This window comes from Artemia sp. Qi Xiang Cuo, unplaced genomic scaffold, assembly GCF_049724085.1.
Source record: "Artemia sp. Qi Xiang Cuo unplaced genomic scaffold, ASM4972408v1 HiC_scaffold_3025, whole genome shotgun sequence".
NCBI lineage: Eukaryota > Metazoa > Arthropoda > Branchiopoda > Anostraca > Artemiidae > Artemia > Artemia sp. Qi Xiang Cuo.
The window spans coordinates 1021451-1040003 of NW_028300420.1; the positions used below are offsets into that span (position 1 = coordinate 1021451).

Below are 18553 nucleotides of genomic sequence, written 5' to 3' on the forward strand. Positions count from 1 at the left end.
GAAGTCGACCAAAAAAACACCATGCCTATTCCCAAACACCGACGCCATGATTTTGCGCTGGGAGAGAGGATATTCGGCCTTCAAATTTTCAGGGAAGTGTGTGTGTTCCCATTCAACGTGTTATAAATAAATTCAATTCAATTCCATGTTCTGTTGCCTCGATTTGGGCGTGATATGCGGAACCCATGTTTCGTCTCCAATTCAACGGGCTTCCACCTCAGTGATAACCCTTAAAAAGATAACAATGACGTAAAAACAACCGGCGGCAATTTCTTATAAAGACTTTACTTTAAAATTAGTTGAGAGGTATGATAAGTGTTTAAAAAAAACTTGGTAACTATGTAAAAAAATAGAGAAAAGTATGCACTTTCTGAAAATAAATTTACTTTTTTGAAATAATCTTTTGTTGGGTTCTTATGTTCAAACGGACCTTAATTAAAAAATGCATATGATTTCCAACTTTAGACGGTTTTAGGTGATTAAAAAACTTGACAAACAAACTTAAATTATGATTTCAGGTTCTGGATATGATCCTTCTTAGCAATAATTCACTGCAATTATTCCGTTGTACGAGGTATCGGGTTTGTATGGAACTCGAAACCACAGTACACATTAGTTAGCCGCTATTGAACCCGTAAAAACGTTCCAGTGGAAGTTCCAGGGAAGTCATTGAAAAAATCGTAGCTATGTGTCAGAAAACTACTGTCACCGCTTATAGTTTTCTACTATATAAACTTACTACTACTGCTAGATACTTATTGCGGCACCAAGTCGCTTGAGGTCCAAACAGCTGTACAAGCTCTTTCTTCAACCCAATCTATTCAGAGCTTCATTTTTCCAAGCTTTATAGCCAACATGCATAATCTTTGGGAATCTTATCATCCTTCAGTCGTATAACATGGCCCAGCCATTTTAACCTTTCTTTCATTATAGCCCTAAAAGGTGAGATCAAGCTGCATCTTTGCAAAGGTCATTTTTTTATATACCATCTGTCAGCGACGTTAGTTCCCATTATATAAAGACCAAAATTCCTACTCTAAATTTTAGGAGAAAACTATTTAAAATTGATAGTAGATATTTATATATTGACAGGGATCATTTGGTATATTGATATATTAATACTGATTAGGGTCAATTGGGAGGGATTCAGTGATAATACCGTGAAAAATAATGGCAAATTAACGTTACTAACTTTGGTAAGTATGGGTGGATCGATTTTTGACATATATAACATATAGATAATTGTCTGGAAGTACGGCCATATTCAGGGACGGAAGGCTACTAGTATGAACCCTATCTCCCCCCCCCCACAAAAAAAAGAAGATTTAGTCCGACTCGTCAAAACGCAACAAAAATGCAGAGAAACAAATTTTGATGTTTGTTGTGTATATGTGCCCCCCCCCCCTCGAACAAAATCCTGCATACGCCCTTGTCTAGAATATTTATATGCCACTATTAATATTTTTACTGCATTTGTGAGCCTTGGCCCGTGTGGCTTTTGTGTTTCAAATATACTATACCATTTAGTGTACGATAAGCCACCTATTTTTCGTGTTTTTTTTTTAAATTGCACCGCATCTTGAAATAAAATCCTTTGAATATACCTGTAGCCTGCCGTAATCTTAGCATTGCTATATCATTTAGTGTACAATAAGCCACCTATTTTTCATGGTTTTTTTTTCGGAATTGTACCTAATCTTGAAATAAAATCCTTTGAATATAGCTGTAGCCTGCCGTAATCTTAGCATACTACTAGAATTAAGTCACCGGTTTTCTAACTATAAAAAATACATCTGTATTTAAATTCTTAGATTAATTTTATAATTTTGTCAGTAAATTTCCGTATACCTGCCGCAGGCATTGTGACTTTCATTGATTCGATTCGTAACACAAGCGGGGCAGCTACCCCTTTAAGTTTTCTTTTTTACAAGATATTGACTAATGTTTTGGTTATCTTTTCAGGAGAGGATCTTGGCGTCCCATAGGTCATATGAGGCCATCAAGTCCTTTATTAGATTCAGTTCGGGATCAGTTTGAAGGTTATGAACAGTTAGCTAAGGATTTCAACAGATCTTTTCATAATCAAGATCATTCGCCACCGATGTTGTTTGACGTGACGTTCCTTGTCGGCCAAGGGAAAAATAAGTCAATTCTTTACGGTGTACGGGCCATACTAGGTGTGAGAAGCAGGTAATCCTTTACAGTGTGCGGCCATACTAGTTGTGAGAAGCAGGTAATCCTTTGCAGTGTACGGGTCATACTAGGTGTGAAAAGCAGGTAATCCTTTACGGTGTGCGGGCCATACTACGTGTGAGAAGCAGATAATCCTTTACGGTGTGTGGGGCATATGAAGTGTGAGAAGCAGGTAATCCTTTACAGTGTGCGGCCATACTAGGTGTGAGAAGCAGGTAATAGTATAGGATAAGATGAAATAACAAGAATATTAATATAGAAAAAAATAAATAGTGATATAGTAAATTATAATAAATAATAATGAAATGGTGATGAAACTGATGATGTAGGATGCAGTATAGGGTAAGATTAAATAAGAAGAATATTAATGTAGAAAAAATTAAATAATGATGTAGTAAACTATGTTAATTAATAATAAAATGATGATGAAAGTGATTATTTAAAATATAGTATAGGATAAAAATATTAAAACTTAACGATAAGGAAAAATTCTTCGGTGATAATGTTATTTATCAGTTATTTTTATAGCACAATTAATCAAAACAAATCAGAAATTCAGCAAAATACATTCAAAACTAAATAATTGCAAGGGGATTTGCAACGCTAGAGATATCATAAAATTCGTTCTTTAGGGCGAAGATAATTACCCTACTGCAGTGAAATCACCCTGCAAACTTTTTAAGTTAAACTGATTTTAACTATTTGTTGTGACATATATAAGGCTTTTAGAAGCCAAGTTCACCAAGCTTTTGATATTTAATCACGTCAAAGCGCTTGATGAAATTTTAGCTTTAAAAGTATGTTAAGGTTCCTTATTGAACTAAGAATTGACAAAAAAAAAATCCTTTTGAATAGTAAGTATGTTCACTCGCTTGGGTTTAGTTGTCAATGGATATAAAACCCAATAAATTGATTTGACTATATAATATTGACTAAAGACCGCGTGCTTGTGGCACCCTCAATACTTATGTTCTGTGATTTTAAGTCCATGCAATTTAGTTGGTTAACAATCAAGCTTCTAATCAAGGAATATGAACCTTTGATCTGTCAACGTGATAGCTTTAGTTAATTAGGATCGTGAAACAAACTTGATTTTAGACTAATGTTCCGATAGTTTCCGATTATAACGTCTACCTGTAGAGCTTGTATATTTTTAGTGCTGAGGAAGAATGTATCCAGAATATTTGTTTGGAGGATTGGGGGGGGGGGCTAGGGTAAGAAAAAAACGCATAAAAATTATTTTTATATGCATTTTTGTTACGTTGTTACGAGTCGGTCAGAACTTGGGGGAGGGGAGGAGTCAAACCCTGTCCCCTCTTCTGACATGGCCTCGGTTGAACAATTATGATTTTTGGTTTCTGCTTCACAATTTTATATCTTTGATTTAAAATTAAACTCCAAATCAAGAAAAATTAGCGTAAAAGCTGCGGGAATACATGTTTGGTTGGAAATTGAACGCTGCAGACATCGACAGCTTTAATTCCATGGGTCAGGAAGAAGCGTACAGTCCAGTCAATGCTTACAGTCCGACCTGCTCTACGCGTGCTGTTTTTTTTTACCGATACATATTTTTTTTAAACTCTAAGCAATTATGATTTCCAGTTCCTGATCTGGGTCTTTCATGTTCCTTTCAAACTATATCAACATTTATTTTGTTTCCTCTTTGGGTTCTAATATTTGAATTAAATTTAGACAATTAAGAGATTTTGTCATTCTTTTTAACCCCCCCCCCCTGAATCTTGAGATTCTTTTTTATTTTAATTTGCACTGCAATTTTGGAGTTTTTCATAGAAATAACCTCGTATCTTCTCGCAAGGGTAGTATGATGGGAGATTTTCCTCTGTGATTGTTCTGAAGGCTCCTTACCCCTGAAAAAGTTGAAAAATAGTAACCTATATGCAGTTTTTCTGAAAAAGGCTGATGAGACTGATGCCCTGACGGCAAGTTTTATACATGCTGTAGTGAAGTCAATCCCTAACATAGGTTTCACTCACAAAAATGAACCTAAGTAATTTTTCACAATGGGAAATCTACTACATTACCTTTCTACCGTAACAGAACGCATATAATTATCATTATAAAAATACTGTTGTATCATAATTTGTTTCATAATCAAGAGAGGCACTGTTGTTTTTGGGGGTTGAGGGGGAGAAGAACCTTTAGCCTAATTATGTGTCTAATTTTGTTATGTACGTAGATTTGGAAATCCCGTCAAAAATATTAAAATACTGGGCTGGAAAAAAAAAGGTTTTTTTTAAATGTTTTAAAACAGCCCTAATATCATTACTTCAAGGAAGTTCAATCCTGGTTGAACTTCCCTGAAATAAGGATATTAGGGCTGTTTTAAAACATTAAAAAAAAACGTTTCAGTTTTAATGATTGAATTTTAATGTAAGATTCTTTTATATTGTTTTTATTCTCTTCGTCTGTTTTGCTGAGGACGGCCCTTGGATATAGGGACGAAATATTCATTTAAAGTTGCGTTCCACTGTCTTGTATAAAAATTTCCCTGTTGTTCTACTTATTTGTTTTTAGAATCTGGGAAGGACATTTATCCGAACAAACTGGGACCAAGGGTTCAACACCTCCCTCCTAAGATAAATGGCCGCTACTCTGGTGGATTGGCTGGAAACTCAGACATAAAATAAATAACATTAAACTCAAAATCATCAAACTTGTATCTTCTCTTCTTTCTTCCACCCATGCATGTACTTCCACCGCTTGGCTCAGGATTCGTCGTCATCCCCACGTCTCTACCGTAGAACACCATGGTCTAGATCGTATAGCATCTGCATTTGGTTTTGAAAGTTGAAGTCTCCAAGATTCGTAGAAATTCATTTTGCGCAGCACAATCTAAAACAAAAATTTTCTCGCTCTCACGAATTTACATTTGAGAGGAGCAAAGAATCAGATCTTGGCACTTTCGATGATGCCAGCCACCATTAAAAATTTTGGCTGCTCTAACCTCGTAATTTCTATTTGTGGAAACAAATCCACATCTCAATAAAAAGTAAATTGCCCCTTGGCATAATTTTAAATAATCTAAGGCCGAAAATACAAAGCCCAGTGACAACGATAGGGGTACAGGGAAATGAAGTAAAATTTTGAGCGAACCATGAATCACTTTTCTCTGGGCCCCATCCCCTAAAATAATCTAATGAATAATGTTCGGCGATGAGGGATGAAAATAATATTGAAGACTGGAAAGACAAGGCTTCAGTAAAGGAATCACAACTTGTCCGCCAGTTGTGCATTGAGGAAAAGGGCTATCTTTCACGTCTTCCCGCAGGGGTTCTTCCCCAAGGGATTCGTCCCCCTCATAAAGGAACAAATCCTCTTTTGAGTTCATCAGACCAATATCAGATTTCTTCCCAAATTTCTTCCATCCAACCCAAAATTCAGTACCTTTCAATCTTTCCGTAACCCGTTGTTGACAAGTCAATTCTATGTCAGGATTATCTGTAGTTTCTCTTAGTTTGTCATGGGTCTTCTCCTCCCTCCTAAGTTTTTCTGTCTTATTGTAATTTCGTAATTTTCCCAGTGGATTTTGGACCTCTTTGTCCCCTCTATTATTTATGTTATCAAGGCACACAGCCCATCCAACTTTTTTTTATTTTTCGCCATTGCAGGCTGAATCTCCTAATTTTGTCTCTTTTTTACATTTATTTGTTCTTTTTCACTTTTCTCAATTTTTTCCATCGCGCAAAATAGATCATTATTAAATTTGAATTGGACTCTAGTGTCAACCATCTTTGACTGCTTTTCTTCATTGTAGCTCTGTTTAATATCTCTTTTCTCCCTCTTAGATTTCTTTACTTTTACCGCAGAAACAAATATTTGTTATCAAATGGGAACTGAATTCCAACATTTGGTTTTTCATATTGTACTAAAATTTCTCGAACTTTCTGAGGAAAAGCGCGTACAATAAATTTCGTCTCCTTTTTCTTTGGTACAATCAGTGCTTCATTTTGGGAAACATTTTTTGGCGTCTCACACTCGTTAAAAGTGTTCTCAAGTTTTCCATTTTCTGGAAATTTGGATTTCCGATTCCCGATATCTCCAAAGTCTCCTCCTACTAAAACATGCACTGCTAGCATAGGTACTAAGCCTACTTTTATTGTTTTTCTCTGGACCGTACCGTCCTTCTTTGCAATTTTTTATTCTTACCAAAGCAGATGGGCATTGGTGCTTATCTCCATAATAACACACTGTTGTAATATTATTTTTATGGTCTATTTCCGTCTTTTTAATTAGGTCCATTCCCGCAAAAGTTTGCTCACTCCCTGAGTCAATTACCATTTCGGTCAATTTTCGGTTTAATTTTTCTTCTATTTTATTTGATTTCACAAACTCGTCAATATTTCCTTGATTATGTGCTATAGCCCAATTCGTTCTTTTATAGGTTACTTTCTCATCTTTATTATGGCAATTTTTAGGAAAAGGCTCCGAGGAATCAAATTTTACCAGATTATCAATATTTTGAGTATCAAGCATTTCATTTTTCCGACAGGGCGGCGTAGCCTCCCAGTTTGTTTTATGGGCCGGTCCACCTTTCCCCGTAGTCAGCGAAGTTGTATATTTTCTCGGAAAAGTATTTAATGTTTGGTAATTTTCATTTTCTCGCAATTGATCCTTAGACAAATTATTATGGCTATCCGACAGCCTAGAAGTAACTTGTGATAAAACGTCACTTTGTGAATTTCTCCAAGGAGTTTTCATTAGTCTGTCAATTGTTTTTGAAACATCCTGGTAATATTTTTATTGGCCTCCCTACGGGCCTGTCTTTCTTCCTCTTTTTCTCTTTCATCTTTCTCTCTTTGTTTCCTATCTTCCTCCTCTTTTTGCTCTCTGGCTTTCCTCTCTTTCTCTCTTTCTATTCTATCTTCCTCCTCTTTTTGTTCTCTGGCTATCCTATCAGCCTCTTCCTTTCGTTCTCTATTCTAATATTCTTTTCTCTCTGCTCTCTAGCTATCCTCTCTTTCTTGTCTATCTTTTTCAATTTTGTCCATACGGACCTGATGAAGTTCTCTGGCTATCCTCTCTTTCTCCATGAAATTAATATACGTTGTATCATATTTATTTGGGTACTTTTTCGCGAGGCTCTGCTGGATCTCGATTCAACACTGCTCCTTCTACTCGGAATACTTTGATTTCGTCTATCATTATTTCTTCTTAATTCACTTTCTAAATGTGATCGTCCTCTATCCGAATTTTCTCCTCCTTTATAGGCTACTCTAGCCTTTTTATCATCTTTTCTATTCGGTCTAATTTGACCTTTCTCAGCCTGAATTTTTTTCTCCTACTCTCTTTGCTCTATCTCAATGGTTTTTAAATCTTCCTTTCTCCACGTTTTCCTGCTTTTTCTTCGGGTTTCAGTTTCTCTTCTTGACATTCAGTCCATCTCATTTCTGTCCGACATTATTTCCAAATTCAATCTGTCATTATTTCTTCTTAATTCATTTTCTTAATTCATTTGTTCCATATCTATACTATCTCTATCCCGCAGCTCTCCTTCATTTGGCACAGCCTCTGAGGGGTGAGTTCGTTTTGTTTTTTCACACATTATTTCTTCCTTGTTTATTTCGTACCCCCTCATTTTATCGCGTGTACTTCTTTCCGATTGTATTATCTCTTAATTAATTGGTCAATCGTGGTAAACTCAAAAACTGCCACGCGAAAATTATGGTACGCAATTAATATTGTCAATTATCAGCTCCGTGTAATTAGATTAAACAATTTTCAAATAACCGGAATATCTAAACTTCATTAGTGATTAACGACTTCTTTCACAACAAGCAGTTTTATGCGAGTGAAATATATCTCCGAAAAATGAATTAATAGGGGTTGGACGAGAAAATAAACTGAAAAACTGCTCAAATATTCCACTAGTGAATTAGCTGGACTAAACTAAAACAGGGGAACTGCCCTGTAAAACAAATCACGTATCCTCCCTGGATACTCGTATTCCAAATATAATCTCCTCCTGGGCAGATTACACAATAGGATAGGTGCCTCCCACCTTTCTTGTCCAATTTGCGCACAAACTGACAAATTCTCTTAATTTGCCGTCCTCAATACTCTTATAACCTTCGTCACTGAAGATTTATATCTAAGTCCGCCAATTCACTCAAATAATAACCTAACTTTCAACGTTTTCTTAAATATCCTTAAACCCTGTAATACTTTTTAATATGGAGATTCCCCCACTGCAAACTCGACTCATTAATTTCACGTTATTCTTTTTTATATTTGTCTAACAAGGCACACAGCCCATTATAGACCTTCATAATTCTATAAACTGATTGTGTATTTTTGTCTTTTTATATGTTACCACAATAGGCTACTTTCTAGGCCAAATTAACCCGTCTCCTTTAAAACGCAAAATTCTTTTACTATCAGTGCTGTTGATAGCTCCTTTTTTGCTACCACCACTTATTGGGGGGTAAGGTACGGGGGTCACCACGTAGTGGTGCAAAAATGGCGCAAAAAGGTTGCTATGCCACTTACTCGAGGGGGAGAACCCCTTGCCGGCCCCAAATGTTAGTGGGATTCCCGCGCTTACTCCAACGGTTCCGTGTCTTATCGGGTACGCGTCTGTGCCCGATTTACAATATACCCTGCCTTAGGGTACTATAGCGTGATCGAATGGTCCCAGGGGCCACTTTAAGGCCAAGGGGTACCGGTAATATTTCTAACTATCTCTTTAGACTCGACCTAGACTATAAAGTCAAAGATTATATAGTATAAAAAATCTTACTGTAATCAGTCACGCCACAAAAAAGGAACTGGACTAAAAAAGGAACAATTTTCCCCAGTCCGCTCAGCCAGCCGCGTGCCTGCATGGGGTGGTAATGAATTTTTCCAGCCAATCCGAGGGCTTACTAAGTTACTGGTCAAACATCCCCAACTGCGCACTTAAACTCGTGGTCTATGTAACCAACTACGCAATTAGGAGGACAGAAAATGGCTCCACCAAAATAAAAGGAAAATTAATAATTATTTCTAGGGGAAGAGAATAATTAAGGGACCAAAAGAAAAGAATCTGAGAAGGACATTTATCTGAACAAACTGGGACCAAGGGTTCCACCAATATTATTTTTTATTTTACGCTTTTTTTTATGTATTCTCTTAATTATTTTATTTTTTTATTTTTTATTTTACTATAATACTAACAGTGAAACCTTACATTTTCCACACTCGAATTAATACGTTAATCAAACAGTTCGTGGTAACGAACTGTAAGTAAGGAGCGACCCGGCTCAATGGTAACCGAAACTCTAGAAAACAGTATTTTGATACAAATAGATACATCAAAAGAATCAGATTTTAATGCTGATTTCAAATATATAAGTTTCATCAAGTTTAATTCTACCCATCAAAAGTTACGCGCCTGAAAAAATTTGGCTGATTTTCGAAAAAAGGAGGAAAGACCCCTTAAAAGCTACAGAACCTTAATGAAAATCACACCATCAGATACAGCGTATCAGAGAACCCTACTGTAGAGGTTTCAAGCTCCCATCTACAAAAATGTGGAATTTTGCATTTTTTGCCAGAAGAAAGATCACGGGTGCGTGTTTATTTGTTTGTTTGTTTGTTTTTTTTCCCAGGGGTGATCGTATCGACCCAGTTATCTTAGAAGGTCATAGGAGGAATTATTAGACCGTAAATTGAAAGTCCTAGCGCCCTGTTAAAGTGACCAAAAAAAAATGGAGGGCCACTAGACCCCCTCCAATGCTCATTTTTTCCCAAAGATTCCCGATCAAAATTGTGAAGGATCCATTTTGTTCAGCATGTTCGAAAATATAATAAGTATGTCTTTTAGGATGACTTAATCCCCCTAAATTCCCGGGGGGTGGGCTGAAACTTATGAATTTTACCCATTGTTAACATATAGTACTGGTTATTTGGAAGTATACAGACGTTTTCTGGGGAGATTTTTCCTGGTTGTGGGGGAGAGGGGTGGGTCAGGGGTTATGTGGGAGGATCTTTCCATGAAGGATGTTTTCATGGGGGAAGGGACATTGCTATAAAGTGGACGCCGGACTTCCCAGCATTATTTAAAAAAAGATCAGAAATTTAATATAAAAAAAACAAGTATTTCGACTGCAATAGCAGCAACATCGAAACTTCAAACGAACAGAAAATATTATATATATGATTGGGTTCAACCCCTAGTCCAATACCTCGCTCTTTAAGCCAAAGATTTTTTATCACTTTCATAAGAGCTATTTATTATAATTAACTGCCTTTGTTTTTAAGGGGTCATTTTTAAATAATTTTAACAAAATTTGAACTTTAACTTAAAGAAAAAGGTATTGACTGGGGGGCGAATCCCCTAATAAACTAATTAAAAATATATGAATATAGAAGTTTGTTACGTACGTTAATTCGTAAGCTACGTATATTTATTACTAATAAAAACGTTCGTAAATAAAATTAAACAAGTTTCGAGAAAGCCATTTAACAAAATAAAAGTAAATTAATATGAAAATTTTTTTTTAATTATTCATGTAGGGTGAGCCAAGATCAAAACTTGCAGTAATTCAAAAACTTTCAAAAATTTTTTAACTGAAAGTAAGGAGCAACATTAAAACTTAAAACGATCAGAAATTATTCCGCATATGAAAGGGACTGTCCCCTCATCAACGCCTCGCTCTTTACGCTAAAGTTTGACTCTGTCTCACAACTTTATTTTTTAAAACAATAAAAAACTTTAGCGTAAAGATCGAGGCGTTGAGGAGGGGACAGTCTCTTTCATATACGTATTTTTATTACTAATAAAAACGTTCGTAAATAAAATTAAACAAGTTTCGAGAAAGCCATTTAACTAAATAAAAGTAAATTAATATGAATTTTTTTTTAATTATTCATGTACGGTGAGCCAAGATCAAAACCTGCATTTATTCAAAAACGTTCAAAAATTAAATAAAAAAAATAAGTTTTTTATACTGAAAGTAAGGAGCGACATTAAAACTTAAAACGAACAGAAATTATTCCGTATATGAAAGGGACTGTCCTCTCCTCAACGCCTCGCTCTTTACGCTAAAGTTTGACTCTGTCTCACAACTTTATTTTTTAAAACAATAAAAATCTTTAGCGTAAAGAGCGAGGCGTTGAGGAGAGGACAGTCCCTTTCATATACGGAATAATTTCTGTTCGTTTTAAGTTTTAATGTCGCTCCTTACTTTCAGTTTAAAAAACTTGTTTTTTTATTTAATATCCCCAAAAAACATGGATTTTTTTACCAAATGATTGGTGCATTAAAATCAGCAAATAATCTTTTTTTTTTATGTTGCTCTGCTGTTTTTATTGCGTCGGAAAACTTTACTTCTGAATGGCTACAATGTCAATAGCTTGAGAATGCAGCAAAATTGTATTTGAAGTCATAAAGTTTGGGTTTTTGAACTAAAATACTTGCATTTTAATTAGGTTATCTACATTTACATTATTTTAAATATCTACTATATTATATTATTTATTATTTATATTTAAGCTAACTATTAATTTTAATATTTTAAGCTATGTACTATATTATATTATGTATTATTTATATTTAAGCTATATATTATCTATATTATTTTAAGCTATCTACTATATTATATTATCTATTATTTATATTTAAGCTATCTATCATTTATATTATTTTAAGCTATCGACTACTACTACTACTGCTAACAACTCACCGTAGCACCAAGCCGCCTGAGGCCAACACAGCTACGCACGCTCCACCTCCACCCCAATCTATTCGAAGCCTCCCTTTTTACACCCGCCCACGAAGTTCCCATTTCCTTTAAATCTTTCTTAATGACGTCCTCCTATCCCAAACGGAGACGACCTGATTTCCGTTTAGCCCTAGACGGTTGGCCAAAACCAACAATCTTCGGCAATCTGTCATCCTTCATCCGCACAACGTGCCCTAGCCACCTCAACCTTTCTTTCATTATAGCCCTAGAGAGCGGTATTGAACCACATTTGTCGTATAGCCTATTGTTTGAAATACGGTCAGTCAGCCGGGTACCCAGAACAATCCTTAAGCAACTTCTCTGGAAAATATCTAGCAAATCTTCATCCGCTTTTCGGAGCGCCCATACATCAGAATCATATTTGGTCACTGTCATCACTATGGCATTTAATTTTCTAATCTTGGTTTGCAGACTTATCTTCCTATTCTTCCAAATTTTTTTTAACCGTGAAAAAATACCCTGAGCCGTGGATATTCTGCTTTTAACACCTGATCAATCTTTTCATTACCCAACGTCATCTTTTCATCTTCACTTATTCCTAGCCTTAGTGACTTAGTCTTCCTAACATTAATTTTCAAACCAATTCTAGCACCCTGAACTCTCAAAACCTCTAAAAGTTCATTCATTTTGCTCACAATTTCATCTAGGATGCTTAATAGCATAATCCAAGTCCAGGAGACTTTTTCCTCCCCATTTGATTCCGTGGTCTCCCACTGCCTTTCCTGTGCTCCTTAAAACAAAGTCCATCAAAATAATCCATATAAAGGGGGATAGAACACAACCCTGCTTAACTCCTGATTTAATACAAAACCAGCTGCGGACCAAAGGTGTTTGAAAGCTCAGGCACTTCTCAATTATTAGCCTAAGAGTGAAAATCTGGTCGACACATCCTCTACCTTTTCTAAAACCGCACTATTCTTCTCTCAAAACTTTGTCTACGGCATCTTTCAGTCTAAAAAGTATCATATTACTAAGTAATTTACTCCCTACAGAGACCATACTAATGCCTCGATAATCACCACATTCACTTTTATCATCTTTCTTATAGAGTGGCTTAATTAAGGTTTTCCTGAAGTCGGTTGGAGCTTTCTCTTTTTCAAAAATCATTTTCATAATCATCAGTAATTTATTTATAACCTCCTAGCCACCATATTTAAGAAACGCATTTACCACACTATCAGCATCTAGAGCCTTATTATTTTTTAATCCTTTTAGTACCGTCGCTAATTCTTCCTCACAAAACAAATCTTCTTTCACATCCAAGGTATCACAAACTTTTTCATTTTCCTCTATATCTTTTCCTGCAACTCTATCTCGGTTAAGCAAATTCTCAAAATGTTCGGCCCATCTCTCTCTAGTTTTTTCCTTATCGCTAATTTCGGCCCCATTCATATCGTTAACTGGACCAAGTCCAGATTCACTACTCCCTCTCAATTTATTAACATGCCAGCACAATACTTTACCATTATGCCGTCTAGCTGCATCTTTCAGATCCTCAGCAATTTTATCCATGGCCTCCACTTCACACCTCCCTAGTTCATATTTTAATGCTTTCTGTACTTTCTTTATATTCCTTTTGTTTTCTATGATCTTTCACTCAGATAATTCTTGTATAAGTCCTTTCTCCTTTCTATTAAACATAAAGCTTTTCACTAATATTCTTAGCTGCAGTCCTAGGTTTCTTCCCTAAGACACCTTCAGCAACTTCACAAATTATTTTTCTAAAGTGATTCCAACCATCTTCCACATTATCAAATTTTAAACTCTGAAGGTTAGTATTCAACTGTACCTGGAAAGTTTCTCTCAAATTCTTATCCTGGAGTCTACCAACATCATAATTTCACAGGAGGTAGTTACCCCTCCGAAATTTCAGCTTTAAATTAACCCTAGACACTACTAGATGGTGATCTTTACTTTTAGCATCAGTAACTATATACCCTAGTATCTTTTATTGATCCTGCCAGTCTTTGGTTTACAATAACATAATCAATAAGGTTTGCTGTCTTACCATTACGTGAATACCATGTTAACTTATGAGCCATTTTATGACCAAACACCCTATTGGTTATAACTAGATTGTTATACCTACAAAAATGCAAAAGTCTGTTTCCACTACTGTTTTCTTTTCCTACACCAAAATTAGTAAGGCTAGGATACCATCTATCCCCATTTCTACCAACCTGGGCGTTAAAATCTCCCAGTAATAACATCATATTTCTACCTCGGACCCTGTCTATTTGCTCCTGTAACTTTAAGTAAAATTCATCTGAGTCACTAGTATCTCCGTCAGTCTGTTCTACAGGGGCGTATACTACTATAACTGATACCCTGACCTTTTTAATCATAAAATGAGCAATTAATATTCTATCATTAATAGCTTCCCAGTCTAAACAAGACTTAGCAGATTCCTTATTTACCATTAGGCCTACTCCCAGTCTATATACCCAATCCTTCCTGCCTGAGTAAACAAAATCTATATGACCTAATTTCATGCTTCCTACCCCTGGGATATAAGTTCCTGAAACTCCTAATAAATTAAGTTTGAATAGTCTAAATTCTTAAGTCAAAGTGTCGATACGATATTCATTTTTTTAATGTCGTAACATTCCAAGCTCCAATTTTCATCTTCTTTAAATCATTGAAATTATTTTCGCCTCAGGAAAAGCAATGATCCCGGATACCAGTGCAGGACGGGGATCACATATCTTCTCAAGTATACACCGAAGTGCTTAAGCCGGCTTAGAACCGGACAGCAAGAATTCCCTGGGACCTCTATAAATGAAGGCTTTGTGCAATCCTGGGCCCATCTTGGTCACAACATGGTTTTCAGCACTTAGCGATGCTCTTCTATCAACAAGAGTCGAAATCCTGCACAGGCAATCTCAAGCCTATTACCTCCGACTCATTTTATATTCATGCCTACAAGTATTATGCTACTACGGGGAGGCAGCCCATAATAGATAAATTAGCTAGGAAGAGGTTTTTCAGCCCGAAGACGCCCGTCAAAACATACCAAGCCCAGAAGAATTGTCCTTTAGTCAGAATCCCGTGCGAATGCTGTGTCGTTTACTGGGCTATAATTTCCTCGAGGGGCGCCACTCCTCAAGTGGGAATAGAGTTGACCCCAAGGTCCCCAGTCTTGCAGGTACCCCAAAAAGGTCGAGGCAGCCCTTAGCAGAGGCCGTTGTCCTTAGATCTGGATCTTACGCCCTGCCACAGTTGTCCTCCTATAGAGGATCCTCCCACGATGGTGTTCTCATCAACGTGCACTTTAACCCATTAATGTGAGACGGTTTGTAACATATTGGACTTGAGGACGCACCAATGGGCCCTTTTGAGATTGCATATTAAGGATCTTCTTCGTCCTCTCCCTGTATTTATGACCACAGGTAAGGGTTTCCCAGCTCCTATTATAGACCCCCAGGGACATGGTCCCCCTTGGTCCCTGTCTGCTGTAGAGGTACCATACATATCTATTGGGCATTCCCCTATTACCACCTGAGGACACGCTGAATGGCCTGGGGGAGGCAAGAAACATAAAAATAAACTTAATTAAAAATGTCACGTTTCCTTTAAACATGGAAAATGGTATAGTCTTCTGTATGACTATATTATATTATATATAGTATAGACTATATTGTATTATATATAATATACTATATTATATAAATAACTGTTTACTATATTATAACGATATAATTACTATATAACTACTATATTATATATCTAACTATCTACTATATTATATAATTAATTGTAATAGGCTTGTGAACACCACAAATTACAAAAATCAACTGCGATAAGCTTATGAAACTCAAGACGTTTTTTTTTTAACATTGGGCAACTTATCTTGAGTTCATCCATATACTAACGCTGTTTGACATGCCCAACAATAGAATATGGTCTTTTGCACAACCGTTAAGGAAACGGGAGAGGGGCTTAAAAAGTGAGTTTTTATATGAGCATTGGGTGGGGGGGGGGGTAAAACACCTTTCAAGAGGTGTTTTATGATAAACTAATTGTAACGCTAACAATGAAACCAGCTACACTCTCGATCATAAATGAACACCGAAAACGATCAATTGTTTTCCCCAGCAGATGGCGGGCGTATTAAAACCAAATCGACTAACGAATCTTACTTTTGAGTTTTTCCTGCTGTCATTTATAATGTCTGGAAAATTTTCCTCTTAATGGCTCAAGTTTCAGTAGATTCAAAATTCAGCAAAAATGCATTGAAGTCATAAAAATTTGAATGCTTAAACCAAAATACATGCGCTTTAAGGACTATCAGTTGACACTAAAAATCATTTATAGAGTCTTCCAAGAGATGTTGTATGGCATATGTACTGGATTTGGCTCTCCGCAAGTTCCAGTCGCAGAAATTTTGGCCAGAGCTGTGCCAACTTTGCATAGTCCATCCCAACGTCCAAAATCTTCCAACTTCTTACAGGTTCCGGATATTGACCAACCAAGGTACTATTCCTTTTATTATTTCCTTTCTTAGGGTCATAGTCCGTTTTTTGGGGGGCTTTCACCTCGGAATTTGAGATAGTCGTCTATAAACTCGTATAAACTTCATGAGGACAGGGGTTCGAGCCCTGGGGTCGCTGGTTATTTGGTTTCAAACGGGAGGCAATGGTGTGACTCTGTAAGCTCAGCCAGAGTCAATCCAGCTCTAAATGAGGGAGAAATATAAAAAAAAAAAATCTGGGAAGGTAAACAGGAAGTGTATGTGAAAGCACATGATGGTTGCCTCCCCCCATTACACTTCCTGGCTTAAGGGTCATGAAACGGAGATCAGCACCGATATTAGGGACTGTAAAGGTCAATGCCATATTCTTAAAAATTTGTCTCCAACCCTTAATATCGTGGGGTTTCCATGACTATAGATTTCAAATGTAAAAAAAAAATTGATCATAGAAATATGTAGACTACAGATCCTATTTTGTTCAGATGCTAACATCAGTATACTAAATTCTGAACCTGGTGATACTCTGATGGGATTTGCAATATAATCTACACACGACAGTACCTGTTTTAGCTTGTGGTTTTCAAACTATGTCGATGAGATCTGCTTGCCATAGTGCTGCCAACCAGGACTCCTACAGCGGGGAACTTCCCTCCAGGAATATCTAAAAGACTTCGTTGAGCATACTCTTGCCGTTTATAATAGCATGCTAGCAAAGGTTATCCATAAAAAAATTTCTTATTTCTGTCAGCGCAAAAAGTATTAGGAGGGCCGAAAGGTGGGGATGATTTTGTATCTAAAACCTTTGCAAAAGTATACTCAACAACTTGTTAAAGTGTCTTGGCGATAAGATGAACAATGTAGTAATGCATACAGGATAGACATACATTCGATTCTATATATACAGATCTGGTATCTATTTTGGTTCTAAATCTATGTATCAAGTGTTTGCCTGAAAATTTATATTTTAGGCCCAAGAGTGTTCCAAACTCCCCAATGGTTATACGGGCATTTTCAAGACTTGGGAATCTGACTTCTGGCTGGAGTAGTAGAGCCGGGGCTTCGCCAAATGTACTAACCAAAAAATTTGACAGACTACCGGCAGAAGAAAAGAAGTGGGCATCCACGCAAGACTGTAGTAAGTTTCAGCGTGTTGAATCTCTAGTTTTAAATTGTGTACTAATTTAATTTGTTTAAACTTTATATTTGATTAATAATCAGGCTATGAAAAGTTATCTTTTTTCATACCGTACACAATACAGACTCGGTTATCGAACTTTTGGCTAAAGTAGTAGGGTCGGGCTCTCACCATATATGCTACCTAATAAATTTGACAGACTACCGGCAAAAGAAAAGAAGTAGGCATCCACGCAAGTTTGCTATAAGTTTCGGTTTGCTCAATCTTGAGTTTTGAACTGAATATAATTTTAAATTACTAAACTGGGCAATTAATCAATATTCAGGCTAAAAATCTTAACCATTTTCACATTGTTTACAAATAGAGTGCTAACGACAACCGATTATTTGGTTTCTTCTTAAATTGATTGTCAAGATTTGAGAAGAAAAAAGAAAAATCTTCTTATAACAAAAGAGAAAATAGAAAACTGTTTTTACTTTTCTTTAAATTTTTAATTTAAAATTTCTTTTTTTAAGTATATTTTATAACTGGGATTTTATAAGCAAAAGATTAGCTTTTAAAAAGGAATATTTTCGCATGGAGATTCTCAAAAAGACAGAAAGTATAAGAAGAGCTTGAAATTCTTTTTGTATTTCTTGAAATACTCTTTCACATTCAGTAAAAATATTTGCATATCCAAAGGCTCTTTTTTAGTTCTTGCCTAGATCACATTACCATCTGTCTAAAACTTGTTTCTACTATTGTCTGGCATGCGGTCGCGTTATTTATTAATGTCATCTATAAAGCGAATGTTAGCAGTAATATGTAGCGACACTGGTGCATGGGAAGTAGCTGCTCCTGGAGTAAATACTCTTTCGTAAATTTTATTTGACAAGGGGAGTTGTGTTTCTCTTTTGCAAGGAAATAAAAAATCTGTATATTTCCTTTTATAAGGGAATACGCTTCCTTTAGAAAAAGGAAACCTTTATTCCAAGACCTTTGGATTAAGACTACGTCAGAATGTAAAGGCTT

The 18553-nt window shown here is 36.1% G+C and overlaps 1 protein-coding gene across 1 annotated transcript in view; it reads left to right on the plus strand.

The window, feature by feature from the left end:
* The window catches only part of LOC148938687 (uncharacterized), a 45063-nt gene that overhangs the window by 9989 nt on the left and 16521 nt on the right, over positions 1–18553 (plus strand). The window contains exons 2-4 of the mRNA XM_089107615.1: positions 1963–2190; positions 16251–16409; positions 17376–17542. Of these exons, the coding sequence (XP_088963741.1) occupies positions 1963–2190; positions 16251–16409; positions 17376–17542 (554 nt within the window). The remainder of the gene's footprint in view (positions 1–1962; positions 2191–16250; positions 16410–17375; positions 17543–18553) is intronic.